The 26,618-nt window shown below is 37.6% G+C and overlaps 1 protein-coding gene across 1 annotated transcript in view; it reads right to left on the reverse strand.

Annotated features, from left to right (window-relative positions):
• Nucleotides 1-995: 995 nt before the first annotated feature.
• LOC116460488 (24-hydroxycholesterol 7-alpha-hydroxylase) overlaps nt 996-26,618 on the reverse strand; it is a 138,499-nt gene continuing 112,876 nt past the window's right edge. The window contains exons 11-12 of the mRNA XM_032141726.2: nt 5,205-5,292; nt 996-1,851 (exon numbers count right to left, since the gene is read on the reverse strand). Of these exons, the coding sequence (XP_031997617.1) occupies nt 1,780-1,851; nt 5,205-5,292 (160 nt within the window). The 3' untranslated portion in view covers nt 996-1,779. The remainder of the gene's footprint in view (nt 1,852-5,204; nt 5,293-26,618) is intronic.

A 26,618-nucleotide genomic window follows, 5' to 3' on the forward strand; every position in this document is an offset into this window, starting at 1 on the left:
CCAGTGAAATTGAGCTCTTGATGCTATAACACCTACCTCAAAAACAGAACCTTAATAATGACTTACTCTCTTCCTGATCCCTCACTTATGCTACCTGCAAGAACATCCCAAATAAGCTATCTGCACACAAGTCCTATCTCAGGCTCTGCTTTCAGTAAAATCCCAGTTAACACATGAGAATTTATGCTGAATGTATACTTATATATAATATAAAACCCCAGGCTAGGGAAGTAAAATGAAATATGGGACTTCCAAGTATATTCCTCTTAACTGTTCATTAGCCCAAAGGTCAACAGATCTCCTGTGTCTGCATTCGTTTTTGAAGTGCATAAACTTGTCAGCCAACATCCATCCTTACTGAGCAAGAAAAAGCAGCTAAACACCAGCTCTGAGTGACTGCAAATTTGGCTAAAGTGGATACTGTATGCAAATACAGTGCTTCATTGTGACCCTTAGCTGTTTGGGAGAAGAAATCTTCCCTCAAAACGCACCTGCCATATTCAGTAGAACCTGCCAAGTTATAGTCTGCAACTTTCAGAGATGTTGTGGACTTCTGAACTGCTTTCTTCAGCTCCTTCTGACTCCAGATCCCTGAGCCTGTAAGCTAAGCTGTGAGCTACTAACTCAGCTTCAAAATCACTGCATTAGTCTGGAAAAGTTAATGCACCTCAAAGTACTTAATTTTCTCCTAGGGAGTCATGTGCTTGCTAGTAGGAAATGGATGACTAAGCAATCATTATCAACCTCATGGGATAATTCTAGCCCAGGGAAGCAAATAAGCCACAGAAGAACAACATGCACCACACAAAGCTTCCTCACTGTGAAATAAGAGAGGCAAGCAGCACTTTATATAATACTGGAAGATAAATTATGATATAAGTGTTCACTCTGTTATTAGTGTCATATGTTTTCCTGAATATGATAAGATTTCTTTTCTGGATTTCATGGTAAATACTTGACAGTTATAAGTCTTTAATAGATTCCACTACAGTTACTTGTCTTAGCATACCATTATATTTGTGTTTCTATGCATTAGCAAAAATATGGTATCTGCCAAACTATAATTGCAAACACTTTGAGTCAAAACAATGCTTCCACGTTAAGTAAAATATAAATCAATATATCAATCAACATACATTTATTGAATATACTCTGTAAAGAAGGTGCAATCCTGAGCATAACAAAGTGTAGAAATGAATGTAAGACACCACTCCTGTCCTCACAGGTCTCAGAAAACTATCATTTTATTACTTTTAGCATTAGATACGTTTACAATAAAGAATTATGTTAATAGAGCCTAGGAGTTCCAATTGCTAGTTGAGAATCACCTTAAGAAAATAGAAAATTTGTAGAAATAATTATTAAATTTTAAAAATCTAAGCCTTTTAGACTTTTCAAAATAGAAATTTAAGTATGCTGCCTTCACAGTGAATTTAATGTGATAAGATTTTCATTCAAATGACATTATTTCTATTTAATGTTTTAATACAGTTATGCATGAAATCAAATTCCAACTTCTTAAAAAATGTGGGTTTTTTTGGATCATTTGGTCATTTCCTATAAACCATGTATTCTGGTCTCTATATTACTGAGAGTGATGTTAGATTCTTGGTCTACTGTTGAAGATACCAAACACATGCACCATTTGAATGTGTTCTTGAACTAAGTCCTAAAACAAAGTGAAGCAGTGTGTTTTTGTAGGGCTCAGGTCTAGGTGCTGCAAGGTGGGGTGGTGCCACTCCTCCAGAAGGCCCTGGCCCTTGTGAGGCCCAACAGATGTCATATTCTTTGTTTATATTCAATTCGGCATTGCCCTTCCGGCTGGGGGACACCCACCAAATGGAGATAACTCTAAAAACAGAAATGCAGAAGAAATAGAAATTAAGAGACATAAGCCCACAGTTTCAGACCTAAGGTTTATTCCATTGTAATCTCCTCTAAAAAGTACACAATTTAGGTTTTTCAAGTTGGGAAATGTTTGCATCAATGAACTTCACAATATTCAACATCAACTTTAGCCTTCCATTCAGGCAGAAGAAAAAGAATACAATTCCTTACTCTAATAACAATCTCTTTAGTTGTACACACCTGAAGGCTATAGGCCTGCCACCCTTCGCTTTATCTGGCTAAAGAGGTTACCACAAATAAGGCTCTTTCTACAATTCTGGCTCAAAAACTGTGCCACTTCATTTAGAATCGCTGGGTGAGATCTCCATACTGCAGGTTACAGGTGTTTAAAGAATGATGTGGAGTTGGTGATGTGAACCACTTATAGCGTATTCATGATCGTGACTTTCCATAAAGATATATTTTTTTTTTGAGAGGAGTCTCACTCCGTCGCCTCCATAAAGATACTTTGTAGGCTCCAAATGTTTACTTTTTTCCCCCCGAGTTAGAAATAAGATATGAAACTGTGTAGGGTCAAGGGGAGGTTAGCGTATCGTAAATAATACAAAGAGGTATTTGAGGTTTAGGGGATTAAAAAAGAAAAGGAACCTTTTCTGTCGACCTTTCTCTGAGGGAAGATGAGGAGTGAGGAAAGATGAGGTGGATCCAATTTAGAATCAGTCTATTTCCAAGTTTGAATGAAATAGGGCACAAAATGGGTTCTTTAGCAAGGAGATTCTTTGGAGAGTTGAAAGAATAAGTTGCAGGGTTCCATGAACCCACTGAAATTGCATCCACAACTTTGTGTGTATGAAGAATTATGTACTTTCCTACAAAGGGGATCCATGCATTTTGTGAGATTTCCTAAGGCTCTATGAACCCCAAAGGTAAAATGAAAAAAAAAAAACAACAACCATACAAAGAAATAAAAACCCATTATGTTAGCAAAAATGTGCTTGCTTTTGCAAGAGAATTAAAGTTGACCGTTCCTTAATGCTCAAAATGGAACAGCCCCCACTGCCAGCATCAGGACACTGCTGCCTGATCACGGATCCTTAAACTTTGTAGTATTTCCTTTTTGTTTGGTTCATAATGGAAGAGAATTAACACTACATTATTTAAGGCCCTTTGAGGTAAAATAAAACATTCGGCTGTTGCAAAATTAAAATTGGAGATTCTAGCATTTGATTTTTTCTACTATGTTAAGTAAATTCCTTCAGGGGAGTTGGTTTCCAAGTCCACTGATTTCCCTGCACCTGACAACAGAGTGTTCAGGACATGCTTTGACAACCCAACCCTGCCTTCTCCTAGAAGAGCCTGGTGATTTGACAACCATTTCCTGCACTTTCTGATCACCTGATTTTACAATTTATTGAAACAAGTTCAATAGTTAAATAAAGTAAATCGATATTTCTCATTCTAGAATAAGAATTGTGAAATAAAATGCTCTTTGAGATCATGGGAATTCACTCAGACTTGTACTTTTTATAACCTGAGAGAACATTTCTTTAAAAAATGTTCTCAGTGGTGTCAAAACATAAATAGGACATATATAAAATAGTATAAGAAATTAAATACAGATAATAGAATTCTTAGGAAGAAAATGCTAGGAAAAATCCTGTCTAAGGAATTGATCAAAATTACTAATCTCCATGGTTTTAACAAATGCCATCCTTTTCATCTGAAAAGGCATTCTGGTGTCCTCTTGCTGGTGGGAAAATCTTTGGATGTTGAGTTTAATCCTGAGCAAAATTGTGACAATTTTCACTCAGTGACAAAATTGTGACAATTTCAACTCAGTGGATCAGGAACTAGTATTTGATGTCCATAAAGCCTGACCCTGATGTTCATTTTGTCAACAACGTAGCAGGTAGCTGAGAACCTTTGTGAAAGTTGTTTTGAGTTCCTTTTCATTGTAAGATTCTGAGAGCCCTTCATCACTGGTAAGTTACTTGTCCTCAAAATAAAAGTGCAAAAGAAATCAAGTGAAATGCTGAAATGTGCATATTTGTGAGTAATAAAATATTTTCTGTGTCACTTATGCACTTACATAATTCCTATTGAAATGTCATCCAAGAGTTTTATTTCTCCCTCCATACGTTAGCCTTATTATATCAAGAGTAAATCAAAGCACAAAATGCTATGTGAATAGCTCTGAGATTGCAATCCTTAATTTCTCAGCTTCAGCCCCAATTTCAATAGCACCCTTTACCCAAAGTGTTCACATGATTTCCAAACATTTGGATTTAAATTGAACTTCCTTTTATTTCTTACAACAGAGGTCCTCAAAGTGTGGCATGCAGACAAGCAGTAGCAGCAGCGGCATCACCTGGAACTTGTTAGAAATGCAAATTCTGGGCCGGGCGCTGTGGCTCATGCCTGTAATCCCAGCACTTTGGGAGACCAGTGTGGCCAACATGGCGAAACAACGTCTCTACTAAAAATACAAAAAATTAGCCAGGTGTGGTGGTGTGCGCCTGCAGGCCCAGCTACCAGGGTGGCTGAGGCATGAGAACCACTTGAACCCGGGAGGCAGAGGCTGCAGCGAGCTGAGACTGTGCCACTGAACTCCATGGAGACTCTGACTCAAGAACAAACAAACAAACAAATAAAAAACAACCCCCCCCCGAAAAAAAAAGAAATAAAAAAGAAATGCAATTCTGTAGCCCCTCCCCAGTTCCTACTGGATCAGAAATTCTAGCGATAAGTAGCACCTTTATCCAGTCTGTTCTAACAAACCGTACTAGTGATGCTGATGCTCACACCAATTCGAGAGCCACTGATCTATGACAATAGATCTACAGAAAACTTAAATGACTGGAATATTCAACAGTTTGAGGTAGGAATAAAGCCATGACCTTTTCATTTCTGTTCACTGTTTTTACTGCTAGGTTAGTTTTTTTCCATGCTGTTCCTTTTCAGATGGACCAAGGGCTATGACTTGCATTAAAAACAATAGTTCACCTTTGGATCACAGACATTCCTTTCTAGAAAAATAAGGGCAAAGTTGGGGCCATGTTTATTTAACTCAGGGAAAAGTGTTCAAATTGGTAAGTGCATTGAAGAGCTCCTAACACTGGAAGTGGTGGAAAGACTGCTATTAAGTCCCAGCCAGGTAGTAATTGGGTACATAGATTAGATCCTGAATTAAGGAGACCAAGTATCTTCTCAGTCTGGTTCAATCTAAGGCACCTGTTAAGATCAGGCCTAAGTGAGGAAATGTCAGCTCATCTCTAGTAATTAAAATTGGGGGAAGTGGGGGTGGTTATGTCATATTTATAAGTAGTCATGATATTCAAAATTCTGAAAACACTTACCTGTTTGGGTAATGGGTCCAGAAGACTGCAGTCATATTTATAAAGTATTAAAATAATACACATCTGAACCTCTAACAGAGCAAACCACCTGAAAGGAAAGAATAAAACTGTTACTTGATTGTGAAAGATGTATAAATATCTGCCAACAGAGAATATCTAGAAAGCATACATATTTCAGAGTAAACATGCTCTTGTTTACAATATACTCTTTTCCTATTTAAAGGATAGAGTAAGAACTTAACTCTTTTGTTTCTTAATACCACCTACTCCATAGGGTAGTGGGATGATTAAATTGCTTTAAAATGTATATAAAGTGCTGAGCCACTGGGAGCTCTCAATAAATGACAGTCCCAAGTCTCTCTCTTTAGGACTGTGCTTTCCAGTATCATAGCCATTAGCTACAAGTGGCTATTTCAATTTAAATACATTTAATAAATAAGTTTAAGATTAAGCAGAATGGAAAATTTCAGTTCCTCGGCTGCACTAGCCATATTTCAAGTGCTCAAAAGCTGTATGTGGTTACGGGCTACTATACTGGACAGTGTATATTTAAGACATTTCCATGATCACAGAAGGCTCTATTGGACCGTCCTACCTAAGTCTAGATCCTGTTGCCCACTGGAAATTACTGCCTGAATGTTCTACAGGAACATCAAATTCCCCAGGACCTCCAAATCCACTTTTCCTTTTGCATTCCTTGTCTAAGACTGCCCAAGCATTTTGATCACACACTCTTGATAATAAGATATTTCAGCATGCCCTACAATATATTGATATTTATTTTAAATTATGCACATACACTACACTGTTTAGTGTCTATTTTCTAAGACACCTACAAATAGAAACTAAAAAACTGAAAAAAGTATAAATAGAACTCTGTTATTTTTCCTTGTGTCCCGTCGGGTTGTTTTGAACTCTCTGCAGGATAGGGAAACCTTTTAGGAAACATAGCCCTCAATGAATACAACTAGTCCAACGGGACAGAACATTGTCATAGACTAAATCCTCTCCATCACCCTCCATATCCAATTAGGCACCAAGTCCTTTTTCTGTTGTTCTCCTAAATAGCTCTTAATTCCCCTCCTTAACCCCTTATCTCCAGTCCCTCAGTGTAGTTCTTCATCATTTATTTCCTGGATTACTGAATCAATTTACCTTCCACATTGCTTCCAGTTTCACTTCCCTCTACTCTATCCTTTACCCTACCACTGGAGTAATCTTTCTAAATCACAAATCTTCACTATCTCATCACACACACACACACACACACACACACACACGCAATCTTTCAAACACCACAGCAGAATACAGCCAGCCCTTGAAGATCCGCCTCTTACCCATCTCTGCTGTCTCCTCTCCCCCAGAGCTCCCACTTGACACCACGTGGCTCTAGCCACATTATATTACTTGACATTCTCTGAATGATGATGCTCTGTGCCATAAGCCTTTCCCTTTCTGAGGCTCAATCTCCTCTGGAAGCATTTCCTGATAACTGTCCTCCAGGCTGTAGTGCGCTTCCTCTCCACCACATGGCTCCCTGCTCACATCTTAGCCACAGCTGCTACTGCACCGCATTGTGATTGCTTGTTAGCCAGGGCTCTCCCAGAGGAGGATTTGTATTATGAGGCCTTAGCACAGTGCACAGCACACTATTAGTACCTAATAATGTTAACTGAATAAATGGATAGTGATGGAAAGTGACGCCTTCCATAGAGCAGATTCAATTTCCTGCCCTTTCCACCTGTCTCGGTATTTCTGTGGCACTTTACATATCCCTTAACTAATGCCTTTATCCTACAATCCTACTACATCTTACTACATTACAGCTAGAATTTGCATGTCTGTCTTCCCTTATAGACTACAGCCTTCACAAAAAGCAGGAACTATGTCTTATCTTTAAATCCTCAATGTTTGTTGATTGAATGAGTGAATGTATACATATCAATGATCTCATATTCATATCAAATAATTAGATTTTTCTGAACTACTATTCTTGAAACATCTTGACTGTATTTTATTTCAAATGAAATCTGGAGCACTCCAGGTGTGGCTATAACCCATCTGAATATCACATCAATTATTCAGTAATATTTATGATGCAAATTTAACCCTACTTACTTGCAAATGCTAAAGATAATTTATTCTAAAAGAGTATCTATGTCTGTGAAATAGGACATGGCTAATATTTACTGAGTTGGATCAAAGTCAGCAATGTTTCTAAGAAAAAACAATTTTGCTAACTCATATAAAGGTTCAGAATTTCTCACAACTAAGGTTTTGTCAAACTTTTCACAAACTGGAATTTCCATTCCTGGCCATGATAAAGTAACAAAAGTTGGTGTTATCTTCCTGCCTTAAATAACTCAAAAACGGGGCAAAATCCAGTGTAGGACAAAGATCTCCAGAGGAAGTAAAGAATGAGACGAAACCCATGATTGTTTCGGTTTCCTGCTTCTGGCAGTTTTCAGGCCACAGTGCAAGGACAGAAAAAACTCAGAGGTCTGAGAGTATTATTAATTCAGCAGACAGAGATCCAAGTTCAGGCAAGCTAAAGAGACTAAAGTTTGTACAGAAGAATATCAGAAAAGAAGGAGTTTCACAGAGAGAGAGCACAAGAGTATTCCAGGGATCTAGATAGGAGTCTACTTGAGTATTTGGCAGAGTACTGATCTCTGCATGTGTGAGAGGAAACTACTGAGGCGGAAAAAGAACAACGAAAGGTTAATCAAAGCACAAGAAGCTGAATAAGGCCAAGACCTCACACAAGACATGGAGGCTGTGTTCACACAAGAAAAAGTCTGACCATTGTATAGCACATGGACCATTAGTTAGACCTCTTAAATGGGTATTGCCTTAGTAGTGGGATTATATTATTTTATACTAAATGGCGCTCTGGATTTACCTTAAGGAAGCTTAAAAACAAGTTTTGAAAAGTTGTTTTTCTAAGCAACTAACTACATGTCATAATAAAATCTAAACTAAAAGAATACAACACAACCCAGTATCCATGGTACTTAACATTTACGTCTTGCCATCTATTCAAAAGTTAACAGGCTTAGAAAAAACAAAACAGAAAAATGACCCCAATCCAAGAGAAAGCCCATTGAAAAAATATAAGCCAAGAAATGACAGATATTAAAAATAGTTATTATACTCCACAGGTTCATAAAGGTAGAAAAGAACAGCATGTTGAGGAGAGAAAGATATTTTAACAATAATCGTGCTTCTAGCAATGAAAAATACAATATCTTAAATGAAAAATAAACTGGATGGGATTAACAGATGGTAAAACGCTGCCAAAGAAAAGATAATGGAACTTAACATAACAAAGAAAAATATCTAAAATGAAGTACATAGAATAAAAGGCTATAAAAATAAATAGATTATTAACTTATAAAATAAAGAAGTCTAACATACATGTTATTAGAGATATAGATGAGCAAGTAGGGAAAATATTTTGAGAATAGCTGAAACATTTTCAAATTTTTTTGAAAACTATAATTTACAGATCATGACCCCCAAGCAGAAGAAATATAAAGAAAATCATGCCGACTGGGTGCAGTGGTTCACGCCTGTAATCCCAGCACTTTGGAAGGCTGAGGCGGGTAGATCACCTGAGGCCAGGGGTTCGAGACCAGCTTGGCCAACATAGCAAAACCTCGTCTCTACTAAAAATACAAAAATATTAGCTGGACACGGTGGTGTGTGCCTGTAATCCCAGCTACTTGGGAGGCTGAGGCAAGAGAATTGCTTGAACCAGGGAGAAGGAGGTTGCAGGGAGCTGGGATTGTGCCACTACACTCCAGCCTGGGCAACAGAGCAGGACTCTGTCTTTAAAAAAAAAAAAAAGAGCAAGGCACAGTGGCTCACACCTGTAATCCCAGCACTTTGGGAGGCCGAGGCAGGCTGATCATGAGGTCAGGAGTTCAAGACCAGCCTGGTGAAGATGGTGAAACCCTATCTCTACTAAAAATACAAAAATTAGCCGGGTGTGGTGGCGGGTGCCTGTAATCCCCGCTACTGCGGAGGCTGAAGCAGAGAATTGCTTGAACTCGGGAGGCAGAATTTGCAATGAGCTGAGATCACACCACTGCATTCCAGCCTGGGAGACAGAACAAGACTCCATCTCAAAAAAGAAAAAAAAAAGAAAAGAAAAAAAGAAAAAGAAAATCATGCTAATGCAAATCATAATCAAATTGTAATTAATAAATAAACAAACCCAGGGATTAAAAAAAATTAAGTAGCCAGAAAACAAAGACACCATAAAGAACAACAAACATTAAATGTTAACATAGACTTTACACTGGAAACTATGCAAGCCAAAGGACTTACAATGTGTTTAAAGAATAGAAAGAAAAATAACAAACAGTTAAGGTATAAAGAAAGGGAGCTAATACCATTTGTATTCATCTGTTCTCACACTGTGAAAAGAACTTATCTAAGACTTGGTAATTTACAAAAAAAAGAGGTTTAATTGACTCACAGTTCTGCAGGCTTAACAGGAAGCATGACTGTGAAGCCTCAGGAAACTTACAATCATGGCAGAAGGTGAATGGGAAGCAAGCACCTTCTTCACATGGTGGCCGGAGAGAGAAAGCGAGCAAAGGGGGAAGTGCCACACACTTTTACACCATCATATCTCGTGAGAACTCATTCACTATCACGAACATCAAGGGGGAAGTTCACCCCCATGATTCAATCACCTCTCACCAGGACCCTCCTCCTCCAAATGTGGAGATTATAGTTCAACGTGAGATTTGGGTGGGGACGCAGAGGCAAACTATATCACTGTTCTTTCTAATAATGCACTAATTTTACCATGAGAGAGACCAGTCTGAGTAATCTGGGGGTAAATATTTAATATTCTCCGTAAGGATTTAGATGATAGCATGCATTAGGAAAAAAGGTGATTGTCGGCCGGGCACGGTGGCTCATGCCTGTAATCCCAGCACTTTGGGAGGCCGAGGTGGGTGGATCACAAGGTCATGAGATCAAGACCAGCCTGACCAACATGGTGAAACCCCGTCTCTACTAAAAATAGAAAAATTAGCTGGGTGTGGTGGCACGCGCCTGTAATCCCAGCTACTCTGGAGGCTGAGGCAGGAGAATTGCTTGAACCTGGGAAGTGGAGGTTGCAGTGAGCCGAGATCGCACCACTGCACTCCAACCTGGTGACAGAGCAAGACTCCGTCTCAAAAAAAAAAAAAAAAAAGAAAGAAAAAAAAGATGATTGTCTTTGGGAAATATGTAAAAGAGAGAAAGAGACTGATGTTGAAATGACAATCAACCATTCATTCAGTAGAAAATTTAAAGAATTAATATTTGGGCAGGTCTTAAGGAACATAGTGTGCCTGTGCCCACCATGAACAGTTTTGAGGAACTCAAGTCCCAAGGACAACCATGGACAGTCCTGCTAAAGCCCCTCATGTTACTCCATACTCAGTCTGAGAAATGACCTAGGGAGGAAGGGTGGTGATCTATCTTGGAGTAAAATCAGCTTCTCAGAGGAAGGATGAGACTAAAAGGAGGACAGCTGCTCTGTGACTATTTTGCAAAAGAGACAAACACATTGCCATGTAAAGGCATATAAGGTTAGGAAAAAGGAATCTTCTGTGAAGTGCTCAATTTAAGTACTTTTCTCTAGGATTATAGGAAAAGAAACATTTTATGTACAATTTTAATATTTCCCTACCTATGCTGTAATTTGTTTACCCTAAAAATTCCATAAGAACTGATACATTTACACTATCTTGTGTGATAGTGCAGTGGAAAGTAAAGAGGTGATATAATGGCAGGAAGCATGAGTAGCCTCACTTTCATCCCTCTGCTGGAGATGATCTGAAAAAAGCAGCATCTCATTTTCAGTGATGTGGGTGGTAGCACGTGGAGGTACTGGGAGCTCAGACTGCAGAACACCAAGGGTCAAATTTGAATGGATAACTAGGTTGTGAATGTAACACACCTGTCTTTTCTCTCTTCTCCGTTGAAAAAAAGTGACTTTTATGGGAACAGTAAAGTGACACTTAGATTATACACTAAGAGTTCTAACAATAAAATAAGACCCTCATTCATTCATTCATTCATTCATTCATTCATTCAATGTTTATTGTGTCCTTAGGTGGTTTATATACTTCGAAGCACTGAAGTCACCCCAGTAAACAAAAACAATATTCATGTTCTCATGAAGCTTAAATTCTAGTAGAATGCATTCTAGAACAATAAATAAGAACAGGAAAGAAAGTTGATGGAGGTGTGGGCTAAATTATTTTAGAGAAGGAAGGCCTCTCTGATGAGGTGACATTTTATCAGACCCTAGAATAAAACAAGAGAGTGAGCCATAAAAGGTGCAAAAACCCAGAGTTAGAAGAATGAGAAATAAAGAGAAGGCTAGTGTTGAGATGGGAAGCTACTGGACAGTTTTGAGAAGTATGACAAGCTCTGAAAGGGTCCTTCAGTTGCTACACTGAGAATAAACTATAGGGTGAGATGGATGGAAGTGAAAAGAGTGATAAGAAAGCCACTACAATTTTCCAGACAATAGAAAGTGATGACTTAGACCAGGATGGTAGAAATAGTTGTAAGCCATAGTTAGAGTCTGGATATATTTTGTAGGATGGACTGATGGTTTACATTATACATGTGAAGAATATAAAGGAATCAAGGATGACTCCAAAGTTTTCGACTTGAGGAAATGCAAGGATACAGCTGTTATTTACCTCAGAAATGGGGAAGATTGAAGGAAGAGGAGGTTGAGGGAATTGTAATCTGGAGCTCAGTTTTGGACTTAAGTACAGCTCTCTATAGACCAGTGCCTTTTAGACATCCAAGGGAGATGTTGAATGGAAGCTAAGTAATGAGCCCCATGATTAGGAAGGATTCATTCAGGGTCAGAGATAGAAGATTTATAAATATAAGAGTCATCATTATTTAGACAATTATTTAAAGCCATGCGGCAGTATGAGATCACTTAGAGAGTGAGTTAAATAGACTTGATTAAAAAAAAAATCTATGGAAGCAGCCCTGGGATAATGCAGAATTTGGAAGTCAGGAAATTGAGGAAGATGAGCAAAGGAGATGGGGAAGAAGCAGGCCAAAGGGTAGAATAATAAAGGAAGGTGGTGTGTCTGCAACCCCATAAATAAAGTGTTTCATGGAAGGTGTGAGCCAGCCTATCAAATGGAAAGAAGGCAAAAAGCACCAATATGTGAAATTAGACATCAAGCTCCCACTTACATAAAGTAACCACTTCTTTTCAGTACTTAGCTCCCTTCCTACAAGTAAATCAAATGAGCTCACTTTTTCAAATAACTAAGTTGGCATTTCATGTTTGGTAGACTATTAGGAAGTAGTGACTTCCTAGCATTCAATGTTTACTTGGCAGCTCTAGAAAAATGCTGGCTAATTTTGTATTTCTGAATTATAGAATAGTTTTGTAGGTTCCTTGCTTTATTCAAATAAATCCTATCTCCTTATCATTGTTTTAAGCCCTTCTCTAATATTGGCTTGCTATTGACCAGTGCAGTGATTTCCAATTTCTCTGAGTTCAGCATCCTGGGATAAAAGGCCCCTGCCACTCTTCCTCTCAAGTCCCTAGAGGCACTGCAACAAGCGAAAAAGACAGTCAACAATTTGAAGGTGCAGTGTGGGAGCTGTGCAAGTGAAGAAGCTACACTTCACAGAGAGAAAATCCATTCCAAGGGACAGACAGGAGAAAAATAGTATCTAGGGACCTGCAAGTTGTTGAATCCATGCAGAAGGTGAGGTGATGAGAGATGAAGCTGGACAGTGCAGGAGGAGCCGGTTCAAGGGGGGTTTGAATGTGCCATGTGACAGTGTTGGGACTTTAATAATGAAAGTGCCCCTCAATAGATGGTGCTGATTGAACAATTATACCTAGGTATGGAAACGGGGCTTCTCGAAGCATTATTACAATATACAGGAGGTATTCAATAAATACTTCCTGGATCCCTAAAATAATTTGCTAAGCAAATGAGAAATGCAAACAAGATCAACGTTCATAAGTTAAGAGCACAATATTAAACATTTTAGAAATACCGTGTATATTTTGATTAGAAATAATTAGAAATAGTGGTTACCAAAGGCTGGGGTTAGGGGAGTTGGGGAGATGTTATTCAAGGGACACCTTTAAGTTAGACAGGAGGAATAAGTTCAATATACTGATTGTATATCATGGTGGCTACAGTTAATGACAATATGAGAGTTGCTAAGAGAGTAGTTTGTTTGTTTGTTTTTTGAGACAGTCTCACTCTGTTGCCCAAGCTGGAGTACAGTGGTACGATCTTGGCTCACTGCAACCTCCGCCTCCTGGGTTCAAGTGATTCTCCTCCCTCAGCCTCCTGAGTAGCTGGGATTACAGGCGCCTGCCACCACACCAGGCTAATTTTTGTATTTTTAGTACAGATGGGGTTTCGCCATGTTGGCCAGGCTGGTCTCGAACTCCTGACCTCAGGTGATCCGCCCACCTTGGCCTCCCAAAGTGCTGGGATTATAGGCATGAGCCACTGCGTCCAGACTAAGAGAGTAGATTTTAAGTGTTCTCACCTCAAAAAAAAAGTTGTGACATAATGCCTATCTTAAACAGCTTAACTTAGCCATTTTACAACATGTACATATTCAAAACATCATATTGTACATCATAATTTTTACTTGTCATTTAAAATAAATACATTTTAAAGGCCAGGCATGGTGGCTCAGGCCTATAATCCCAGTACTTTGGGAGGCTGAAGCAGGTGTATCACTTGAGCTCAGGAGTTGGAGACCAGTCTGGACAACATGGTGAAACCTCCTCTCCATTAAAAAATAAATAAAATAAACAAATAAATAAATAAATTTTTAAAAGTTTGAAGCAGAAAAATATGTTAGAAAAAATCTATAGAGAAAGTAGAATGAGGGACAGAATGAATAATAAAAAATTTCAAAAAAGATTAGAAATAATATTTACCAATGTATTAAAATAATTTTCTGTTATAATCTGTAAGGCAGAATTTCCTTAATTAATTTTAGTCTTGTCATGTTCTTAAAAATGATAAAACTACATTTCCCTTAAAGACAAGTGATCGCTCAGGCTTTTGGCCAATTCATAATGTACATTTTGAATTTGTGTGGCTTAATATTTTTCTTTTCTATTTTTTAGTGTTAGTTTAATTATTAAATTAATAACTAGATATTAAGATAGTATTGATATTTATATTACATTAAGATTTTGATATCTTAAAGGAAAAGTTAAATTTCCTTCAAATCCAAATATTTGGATATTCTAATAGAATTACCTCAATTCACCACTAAAGTTTTTTTCTTTACAGTGGCAAAAAAAAAAAAAAAAAATACTGTTTTTTAAAGCCTTTACTATGTCACTGAATTTTGTTCAATGTGTAAAATACCAGAAACTGACATATACATACCTAGGACATAGAAAGCTTTTTATGTCAAAGAAAACGGGCCTTGTAAATTCGTATTTTTACAGAAGCTCTTCAGAAGCAAGCTAAGCTATGTTCAGGTAAGTAATGTTTTCTTAATACTTCCAATGTCAAAACAGTGAAAATAATGAGGCACATTGTTTATAACAGATTTATCTTTTACACTTACAAGAACAACATTACACATCTACTAATAAAGCTTATTAAAATATAAACATGTTGAAAATTTTTTAAATACTGGGTACTTGCATATTTTCTGCATTTGTATTTAAATACTTCATTAAGGAAAGCTACACAGGCATTGAGAACACCAAGACCTACACAACACAATGCTAGCAATGCACATGGAAAGACGGAAGAGGTCACAATAATATATAGATGAAGGTAGAAACAAGGGAAATAAAATTTGGAGTCTGGAGGGCACTCTATCAACCTGGCATGATTAACACTGACTTTATATGGAGGTGAAATTTGGGCTACACCATGAGAGCAAAAGAACCTTCAAATAAGTAGACTTGTTGAGTGAGAGCATTTCAGAGCCAGCAGAAAACATGGGCAAGGGGAGGAGTGGAAGCTCTGTAGTAAGGAACAGCAAGTAGACGCTCTGGGGAGGACATTCTTAGATGTTTAGAAAGGTAAGGCTGGTGTCAGACTATGGAGGGCTCGGAGTTCTAGGCTAATGAGTTTGGCCAGCAGGTAGTGGCACCAGAATCTCAAGGAGAGAGTGACAATCAGAGATTATTATTTAAGGAAAACTCATCTGTATGTAGTGAGTAAGATGGATTAAAATAAGAGATAATACAGTCAGGGAGAAGGGTTAGGCAATGATAATAGTCATCTGATGCTGAGGTGAAGGAGACCTAGTTTGTTTTTTGTTTTATTTTATTTTATTTAGAGACAGAGTCTCGCTCTGTTGCCCAGGCTGAAATGCAGTGGTGTGATCTCGGCTCACTGCAATCTCTGCCTCAGGGGTTCAAGCTATTCTCTCCTGCCTCAGCCTCCCAAGTAGCTGGGATTACAGGCACCCACCATTACACCCAAGTAATTTTTTCGTATTTTTAGTAGAGACGAGGTTTCACCATGTTGGTCAGGCTGGTCGCAAACTCCTAACCTCAAGTGATCCGCCCATCTCGACCTCCCAAAATGCTGGGATTACAGGTGTGAGCCACTGCACCTGGCCGAGGAGACCTAGTTTTAAAGGAGTGGAGAATGTACACAGAAGGCCAGAAGGAAGGAGGGGTAAAGGATAACTCCAAAAACCCAGGTGTCTAAGAGAGCGGTGATAGGAGGAGAGAGAATACTGAAGGAATGCTAGTATTGGGGAAAATTGATGATTTTAATTTTAGATGTCTTGATTTTGAGACTGAATACCCCTGTCACTTTTAAAGAGAACATCTCTCTCTTTTTTCCTCCTAGAAGTCATTGTAGATAATGCCAGCATGTGCTGGAAAGCTGTCACGTTGCCAGGAGCAAGAGGTCTGAAGTATATTCCTAGTTGCTACCAGCTGCAGCTTATGAAAATAGAATGATCTTGCCCTGGAATTCAGAGAAGGTAGCATACAGACATAGTTTCATAGGCATCATTCATTGAAGCACAGCTATCAAGTTAAAGCGGAAGTACGGCAACCTCATCCCTCTGAGAAATCTTTTAGGAAAATAAAATCAATATGGTAGCAGGAGGCAAAATAATCTAGCACCTGTGATTCTCAAATTTTAGTGCATCAGAATCACCTGGAGGGCTTGTTAAAACAGATTGCTGGGCCCCACCCCCAAAGTTTCTGAGTCAGGAGATCTGGGACTGGGCCCAGGAACTTGCATTTATTACGAGTTTCCTGGTAATGTTAATACTAGTGGTCTGGGGACACATTTTGAGAATACTGATCTAGAGGAACTTTTCAAGGAAAATGAGGAAAAAAAACATCTTAGAAGATGCAGTTTGCCAAACCTTTTAATTTTAGCACACAACATTAAAATTATAAAGAATATCTCCATTATACATGCAACATTATGTCTGGGGTACCAAACTTTTGATTGGGAATACTGGTGAAAGCATAATCTGGTAGAGTGGAAAGGTAGATGTTTTATATTAAATATAGAAAAAAATAGAATAAAATGGGAAGAGAAGAAAGGGATACGGGTAAGCTGAATGAGAAGGAAAAGAAGAAAACATAAAAAAAAGAAGAAAATGGGAACTATATAAAATAAAAAAAGGAGATGAGAAAGTGTAACCACATCAAACGAATCTGGTGTAGACGTTTATGTAACAATGTTGTGAGTTGCTTTTCAGTTGCCATGGACCCCCAGGATGAAGGTCATGTAACCAGGGCATGCCCAGATAACCAACTGTGCAACCACAGAGGGATTAAGTGCTTGGACCAAGGAGCAGGGACTGAATTAAACAGCATACACCACATTGCAGGATCCAGGATCCAATCAGATACAGCACTGTCATCACCCACGGCAGGATCCAGTCAGATCATGCTTCCCAACATCACCTCATTGTTAAGATCCAATCAGATCACACATCATTACCCTATGCTTATGAAACCTACCCCAGCCTCCAGCTTGGGGAGACAGATTTGAGCATTTCCTCCTGTCTCCTTGCCACTTGACTTGAAATAAAAGTTTTCTTTTCTCAAAAGCCAGTGCCATGGTATTGGCCTCTATGCACATCTGACAGCAAACTCACTGATGCTCAGTCACAAGAGCAGATGGGACAGCAAGAATGAAGAACTGGAGAACCTCAGCCCTTCTAGATTTGAGATACTGTTTTCTGTTTCATTAGGAAGATTGTAAGTGGCTCTTACTAGGAGTGCATGCTCTGAAGCTATTGTTTTCCTGACTGCAGCCAGGATTGTTCTAATGGTGATCCTGTGGTTACTCCTCCTAGAAATAAAATTTCCATATAAATGAGCTATGAGCTAATAGTTTGGCTATCTCTTTTTAAACATTCTGTATTAGTCCGTTTTTATACTGCTATAAAGGACTGCCCAAGACTGGACAATCTATAAAGGAAAGAGGCTCAATTGACTCACAGTTCAGTATGATTGGGGAAGCCTCAGGACACTTACAATCATGGTAGAAGGTGGAGGGGAAGGAAGGCACCTTCTTCATAAGGCGGCAGGAAGAAGTGCGAGCAAAGGGGGAACAGTCCTTTATAAAACCATCATTTCTCGTGAGAACTCACTATCACGAGAACAGCACCGGGGAAACCACTCCTGTGATTCAATTATCTCCACCTGGTCTCTCCCTTGACACGTGGGGATTATGGGGATTGTACAGATTACAATTCACAATGAGATCTGGGTGGGGACACAAAGCCTAACTATATCAGCTTCTTATTAAGGAAAAGGGGCAAAGGAATAGTACTGACTTAATTAAGTTTCAGTACTTGCAAAATAGAAATGATCTTATGGTTTATTTTATTTATAGCTTATTGAGGTAAGATTGACCTCAAAATATAAGTAAATAAGAATTATATATATTTAAAGCACAAAATGAGATGACTTTATATATATATATATATATACACACATATATATACATGCACACATATATACATGTACCCATATATACACATACACACACATTGTGAAATGATTACCACAGTCAACCTAATTAACACATCCATCACCTCATGTGGTTACCCTTTTGCGTGTTTGGGAGAAGTGGGGGTGAGAAAACTTAAGATCTGTTCTCTTAGCAACTGTCAATTGTACAATACATTATTATTAATTATAGTGACCATACTGTCCATTAGGTCTCCAGAACTTGTTAATCTTGCAACTGAAAGCTTGTACTCTCTGCCTGATATCTCCAATCCCCCAACCCCTGGTAACCACCATTCTACTCACTGTTTCAATGAGTTCAAATTTTAAGATTACACATATAGATGACTTTATGTAGGATTTGTCTTTCTGTGTGTGGCTTATTTCACTTAGTATAATGTCTTCCAGGTTGACTCATGTTGCTGCAAATGGCAAGATTTCCTTTTGTAAGGCTGAAAAATATTCCATATATATATATAACTTTTTTATCCATTCATCAATCAACACTTAGGTTGTTTTAATATTTTGGCTACTGTGATTAATGCTGCAATGAGCCGAGGAGGGCAAATATTTCTTTTGAGATACTGATTTTGTTTCCTTTGGATATATATCCAGAAGTGGAATTGCTGGATCATACAGCAGTTTTTTTAAATGCTTGAAGAACTGCCATACTGTTTTCCATAGCAGCTGTTCCATTTTACATTCCCACCAATAATGCACAAAGGTTCCAATTTCTCCACATCCTCACCAACACTTGTTATTTTCTTTGTTTACAGTAGTCATTCTAAGGGATATGCCAACTCAAAAATATATAGAGATGAATCTCTAAGCAAGAGGTTTTGTTTGGAATATATAAGGAATAGAATTGCAATTCAGGGCACACACACAGACTAGGGTGGCCTCTGTTATGCCCACAGACCAAAGAAATGGTTAAGGTTTACTGGGGCAAGGGAAGGTTATACAAATTGTTTTGAGAGAAAGTTCACTGGTGCTGGCAGCATCTTACAAGAGCTAGTGAGCTCTGATAGGTGAGTTTCAGCAGTTGCCAGGTGGGACTTGTAGTCTTGAAATTACGGTTAGGTCCATTCAGATCTGGATTGAGCTTATAAGACATTTTAAAAAAAAACAGGTGTATGTAACCTTAGTGTTTTTCTGATGGCTTCTTGGCTCATTTTAGTTGGGTATGACATAAACGACTTCATTTTGTATAATCAACTTTCACAGGTATAAGGTGATATTTCAATGGAGTTTTGATTTGCATTTCCCTAGTGATTAGTGATGTTGAGCATCTTTTCTTGTGCTTACTGTCCATTTGTGTATGTTCTCTGGAGAAATGTCTATTTAAGTTCTTTGCTCATTTCTGAATTGGGTTATTTTGTTGTTGAGTTTTAGAAGTTCTCTATGTATAATGGATACTAATACCCTTATCAGATATCTAATTTGCAAATATTTTATCCCATTCTGTGTGTTGCCTTTTTGTTTTGTTGATACTGTCTTTTGATGCACAAAATTTTTAAATTTTCATAAAGTCCAATTTTGTCTTTTTCATTTGTTGTTTGTGCCTTTGGTGTCATATCCAAAAATTAATGCCAAATCCAATGTCATAAAGCTTGTGCTCTGTTTTTCTTCTAAGATTTTTATAGTTTTAAGTATTTATTTTATTTTGAGTTAATTTTGGTGTATGGTATTAGGTTATAAGGGTCCAACTTCATTCTTTTGCATGTAAATATTTAGTTTTCCCAGCGCCATTCATTGAAAAGACTGCCCCTTTCCCATTGAATGGTCTTAGCATCTTTGTCAAAAATCATTTGACCACATATTCCAGGGTTTATTTCTGGGCTCTCTATTCTATTGTATTGGTCTACATGTCTATCTTTATGTCAATAGAACACTGTTTTAATTACTGCAGCTTTGTAGTAAGTTTTGCAATCAGAAAACGAGAGTCCTCCATTTTGTTCTTCTCTTTCAAGATTGTTTTGGCTACTTGGGGTCCTTGAAATTTTATATAAATTTCAGAATAGGCTTTTCTATTTCTGCCAAAAAAAAAAACATCATTGCGATTACATTGAATCTGTAGACTTCTTTGGGTAGCACTGGCATCTTTAACATTATTAAGTCTTCCAATCCAGAAACATGGGATATGTATCTATTTATCTATGTCTTTAATTTCTATCAGCAATTTTTTATAGTTTTCAGTGTATAAGTCTTCCACCTTCTTGGTTTAGCTAATTCCTAATTATTTTATTCATTTTATGCTATTATAAATGGGTTTGCTTTCATAGTTTCCTTGTCAGATTGTTCAGTTAGTATATAAAAATGCAGTGGATTTTTTGTGTGTTCATACTGTATCCTGCTACTTTGTTGAGTTCATTTATTAGTTCTAACAGTGTTTTGGGGGCAGTGGATTGTAAATATAAGATCATATCATCTGTGAACAGTCATAATTTTACTTCTTCCTTTCTAATTTGGATTTCTTTTATTTCTTTTTTTGCCTAATTGCTCTGGCTACAACTTCCAGTACTATGTCAAATACAAGTAGCAGAAGTGGCATCCTTGTCTTGTTCCTGGTCATAGAGAAAAGTTTCCAATCTTTAACCATTGAGTATGATGTTAGCTGTGGGCTTGTCATATATGGCCTTTATTATGTAGAGGTACTTTCCTTCTATACTCGATTTGTTGACAGTTTTTTATCATGAAAAGATAAGTTTTGTCAAATGCTCTTTCTGCATCCATTGATATAATAATTTTTGCTTTTCATTTTCTTAATGTGGTATATGACATTCTTCATTTGCATAGGTTGGACCACCCTTGCATCCAAGGGATAAATACTACTTGATCATGGTGTATGATCCTTTTAATTTGCTGTTGAATACAGGTGCTAGTATTTTTTTTTCTGTAGAAGCTTTGCATTTATGTTCATCAGGAATATGGACCTGTAGTTTTCTTTTCTTGTAGTATCCTTGTCTGACTTTCATGTCAGGGTAATGCTTTGTAAAATGAGTTTGGAAGTGTTCTCTCTTCAATTTTTTCTAAGAGTTGGAAAAGAATTTGTATTAATTCTTTCAATGTTCAGTAAAATTCAGAAGGGAAACAGTTCATGGGCTTTTCTTTGATGGGAGACTTTTAATTTGTGATTCAATCTCCTTACTTGTTGTTGGTCTGTTAAGATTTTCTATTTCTTTATAATTCATTCTTGGTAGGTTTTATGTTTCTGGAAATTAATCTAGTTTTTCTAGGTTATCTAACTGGTTTTATTTAAATGCACATAGTAATCTCTTATGATCCTATGTGTTATCTGTCATCCTCCTTCACTTCTGATTTATTTGTCTTCTCTCTCTTTTCATCAGTCTACCAGAAGATATATCACTTCTCAAGACTTAATTTTTTAACTGAAAAACCTTTTTGTTGACTTTTAAAATTGTTTTTCTAGTCTCTATTTCATTTATTTCTGCTTTGAGCTTTATTTCCATATGTCTGCTAACTTTGTGCTTCATTTGTTCTTCTTTATCTAGTTCCTTGAGGTGTAAATTTACATTGTTTATTGAGGTCTTTCTTTATTCTTAATGTAGGTGTTTATCGCTATATACTTCCCTCTTAGAATTGTGTTTGATGCATTCTGTAAGTTTTGGCATGTTGTTGTGTTAGTTCATTTGTGTTGCTATGAAGGAATACTTGAGACTAGTGAATTTATAAAGAAAAGAGGCTTATTTGGCTCATGGTTCTGCAGGCTGTACATGAAGCATAGTGCCAGCATCTGCTTCTGGTGAGGGCCTCAGGAGGCTTACAATCATGGAAGAAGGTGAAGGGGAGCCAGCATGCAACACAGGGAGAGAGAATGCAAGAGAGAAATGGGAGAGGTCCCAAACTCTTTTTAACAATCAGATCTTGCAGTAGTTCATTGCCACAGAAAGGCCCCAAGCCATTCATGGGGTATTTCCCCTCATTATCCAAACACCTCCCAATAGGGCCACCTCCAATACTGAAGATCACATTTCAACGTGAGATTTTGAGAGGACACACATCCATACCATATCAGATGTGTTTCCATTTTTACTTGTCTCAAAATGTAAACAAAGTGTTATGTCTTCTTTGGCTCATTGTTATTCAGTATTATGTTGTTTAATTTCCATATATTTGTGAATGTTCCAGTTTTCCTCCTGTTATTGATTTCTAGTTTCATACCACTGTGGTAAGAAAGGGCACTTGATATGCCTTCAACTTTCTTAAATTTTTTATGGTCTACTAAATGACCTATCTTGGAGAATGTCATAGCACTAGACATAGGTGCTTGAGAAGAATGTATATGCTGCTGCTGTTGGATGAAATGTTCTGTATATGTCTGTTAGGTCCATTTGGTCTAAAATGTAGTTCAAGTCCAATGTTTCCTTATTGATTTTCTGCTTGGATGATCTCTCTATTGTTGAAAGTGGGGTATTTAAGTCCCTTACTATTATTGTATTGATATTTATCCCTTTAGTTCTGTTAATATTTGCTTTGTATATTCAGGTGCTCTGATGTTGGGTACACATATATTTACAATTGTTATACCCTCTTGATGAATTTATCCCTTTATCATTATATAATGACCTTCTTTGTCTCATTTTAGTTTCTGAATTAATGTCTAGTTTGTCTAATCAGAGCTAACCCTGCTGTCTTTTGGTTTACATTTACATGGAATATCTTTTTCCATCTCCTTCACTTTCAGCCTATATGTGTCCTCAAGGGAGCATTTTATAGGCAATATATAGCTGGGTATTGTTTTTGTTTGTTTGCTTTTTTTTTTTTACCAATTCAGTTATTATGTATGACTTTTGACTACATAATTCAATCCAGTTACATGCAAAGTAATTAATTATAGGTAAGAACTCATTATTGCCATTTTGTAAAAATTTTCTGTTTCATAGTTCCTTAGTTCCTTTGTTCCTCTCTTGCTATCTTCCTTTCTGATATGATTAGTTTTTGTAGTGGTATACTTTAATTCATTTCTCTTTATCTCTTGTGCGTCTACTATAGCTTTTAGCTTTGTGGTCACTATGAGTCTTACAGAAAACATACTTATAGCAATATATTTTAACCTAATAAAACCAGTACTACACTATACTGCATACCTATCCAAGCGTGCACTCAATTTAACTTCATTTGCCTACAGAAACTCTACATTTTACTTTTCTCCTACCCCCACATGCATTATATGTTTTTGATGTCACAATTTACTGCTTTTTATATTATCTATCTCTTAACAAAATATTGTAGCTATAGTTATTTTTAATACTTCTGTGTTTAATCTTTTTTTCTGGAGTTAAAACATATTTATGTAACACCATTATTGGATTATAATATTCTGATTTTGACTATATATTTACCACGACCAGTGGGTTTTATACGTTCATGCATTTTTATGTTATTAATTTGTGTCCTTCCATTTAAGCTTGAAGAAGTGCCTTTAGCATTTCTTATAAGGCAGGTATAGTAGTGATGAACTCCTTCAGCTTTGTTTTTCTGGAAATATCTTTATCTCATCTTCATTTTTGAAGGACAGCTTTGCCAGATATGATATTACTGGTTTTCAGAGTGTTTTTTCTTTCAGTAGTTTGAATATATCATCCCATTCTTTTCTGGCCTATGAAGTTTCTCCTGAAAAGTCCAATATAGTTTTATAAAGGTTCTCTTGTATGTGACAAGTCACTTTTCTCTTGCTGCTTTTAAATTTCTTTGTCTTTGACTTTTGGCAATTTGATTATAAGGTGTCATGGTGAAGTTCTCTTTCGGTTGAACATGTTTGGAGACATTTGAGTTTCACAGGTGTAAATGTCCATATCTAAGGGTTTGGGAAAATTTGAGTCATAATTTATTTAAATAAGGTTTCTTCCCCTTTCTCAATCCTCCTTCTGAGACTTTTATGATGCATACATTGGTTTCATTATTAGTGTCCCTTAAGTCCCATAGGTTTACTTTACTCTTTTCAATTTTTTTCTCCTTAGTTTGGATAATTTCAAAAAACCTATCTTCAATCTCAGAGATTCTTTCTTCTGTTTGGTTGAGTCTGCTGTTGAAGTTCCCTATTGCATTTTTTCAGTTGATTCACTGTATTTTTCAGCTCCAGGATTTATGTTTGCTTTCTTTTGATCTTTCCATCTCTTTGCTTCACTTCCAGTTTTATTCATATATTGTTGTTCTGATTGGTATTATTGAGTTCTCTGGTATCTTGCTGAGCTTCTCTAAAATAATTATTTTTAATTCCTTTTTAGGAAGCTTATAGATCTCTAATTCTTTAGGGTTTCGCATTGGAAAATTATAGTGGTCCTTTGGTGATGTCATTTTTCCTTTGTGTATGTGTTTATGACCTTGCAATGATATCTGTGCATTTGAGGGAGCAGTCATCTCTTCAAGACTGATGGGCTGGATTTGTGGGGAAATACTTTAATTTGTGGGTGAGTGCTATGCTAAGTGAATAGGATGTGGTGGCATAGTCTGTGCAGTTCCATCAGCTGTAATCAACATTTGACAGGACTGTAGGGGTCCTCAGTGGCCAAGGTTGTAGATGTATTTGAAGGCAGCAGCAGTGATGAAAGTTTTAGAGGGCCTTGGTGTCAAAGATTGCTGTGGTCCTCCTGCTATTCTTTTTCCTGGGGCCTCCTAGGACACTGTGGGGAGTCCTAGCCAAAGGGATCCTCTTGGTGCTGGGTCTGTCACAAGGGCATGATGGTAACCACAGTAGCACTGGTTCCAGGGCACAGGCATTTTTGTGGCAGTGGTGGTCCCAGTATTCAGCGCACAGGTGCTCAGAGCAACATCAGAGCCAGAATCCTGGGCTCAGGAGTGTATGGAACATCTATGGCACCTGGTGAACAGGGCCATAATTCTATAGCAGTGGGTGTCATCAGTGTCTGAGACAGGCATTTGACAGTCTTGACTGATATAACCAAAGTAAATGAAACTCAGCCCTTTAAAAAAGCACAGGTTATTTAGAAACCAATTAACTTATATGATTAGGAAGTGCTAATACAAGATTTAATGGAGTTCAATAATTCTTGAAAGAAAACTCTTGCTTTTAAGGGAATTATATTACTGAGGATACTTTTGGTTGCAAAGAACAGAAAACACACATCAGACTGATTTCTATATTGAAGGAAATGCATTGCTTTATATATATGAAAAACCTGTGGCTCACGCTGGCTTCAGGAAGAGATCATTCCAGCAGCTCAGTGATGTTGCCACGGAGTCAGTTTCCTTCTACTGCTCTGTTTTATGTTATCAGCTTCAGCATAATATTGTCTGCTTTTCTAGTCTCAAAATAGCTGCACCAGTTTCTGGGGTCAAATGTGTCTTTATGAAGATCCTGGAAGGAATGATTATTTTTGACCCAGAAGTCTCAATAGAAACCCTAGTAGTTAATTTTCCTGCTTAAAACATCTGCCAATACCTAAACTAATCACTATTGTAAAGGAGAGAGGGGGCAGGGACGTCATGTGCTGATTGTCTTAGGGAAGTGCTCCATCTCTACAGAGCTGGGAGTGGAATCAGTGCTTCAGAATCCCCAAGGATATCCAAGTGAAAATTAAAACTATTAGAAAGTGAGGAGAAGGAATTAGGTGATGAGGAGATAATAACCTATGGACAATATTGTAACATAGCACAGTTTTAATTCTAGTCCCCTTTTCTTAGGAATAAAATTTCTTTTGAACATTAGAGATACCTAACTTATTAAAGAGCAGTCATTCAGTTAAGATGAGATGAGAAAGCCCAGGGGGGAAAAAAGGATATCCAACCCTAAGTGGCCTTTCTTTCTCTCCACAGATACATATCCTGCCCAGGTATTCTGTGCACAGGATGGGGGATGGAGATCTATTTTGTAAATAAAGTAAAAGGGTGTCATCCTGAAATTTTTGCTCAGAAATAAACATAGTTTGTTTTAGAATCACTTTGGTCTAAGTATCAAAAATCACTGTCAATTTTTTTAGGGAGCCAAGATGGCCAACTAGACATAGCCAGGAAGAAATTCTCCCACTGAAAGAGACCAGACTATCAAGGAGACCAACATACTCTGAACAGGTCTTTGGAAAGAAGGTATGGAGAGTGGACACAAAAAGGACACAGATCATAGGCTGAAAGTAGAGAAAGTTGGGAACACTGCAGAGGGTTGCCGAGCACGAGGACTCATTTCTGGGCCCAAGAGGCTCCTAAGGAAAGGGTGAGTGAAATAGGCATGGAGTGGCTCACCTTCACCATGGACTTCTGGGATCCTAGCTATGGGAGATCCCAAAACCGCCATGACATTTGAGCTGCCAGTGATAATTGGCTGGAGAGTTGGCAGAAACAGAATTCCAGCCTGGAAGGAGCCCAGAGGGTTTGACATGGGAACGTCTATAGTGGAGCATGGCCATGTACACTCGTCCCACAAGGCTCACCATACTCTTTTAGGTGACTTT

Source organism: Hylobates moloch, unplaced genomic scaffold (genome assembly GCF_009828535.3).
Source record: "Hylobates moloch isolate HMO894 unplaced genomic scaffold, HMol_V3 SCAFFOLD_20, whole genome shotgun sequence".
Classification (NCBI taxonomy): domain Eukaryota; kingdom Metazoa; phylum Chordata; class Mammalia; order Primates; family Hylobatidae; genus Hylobates; species Hylobates moloch.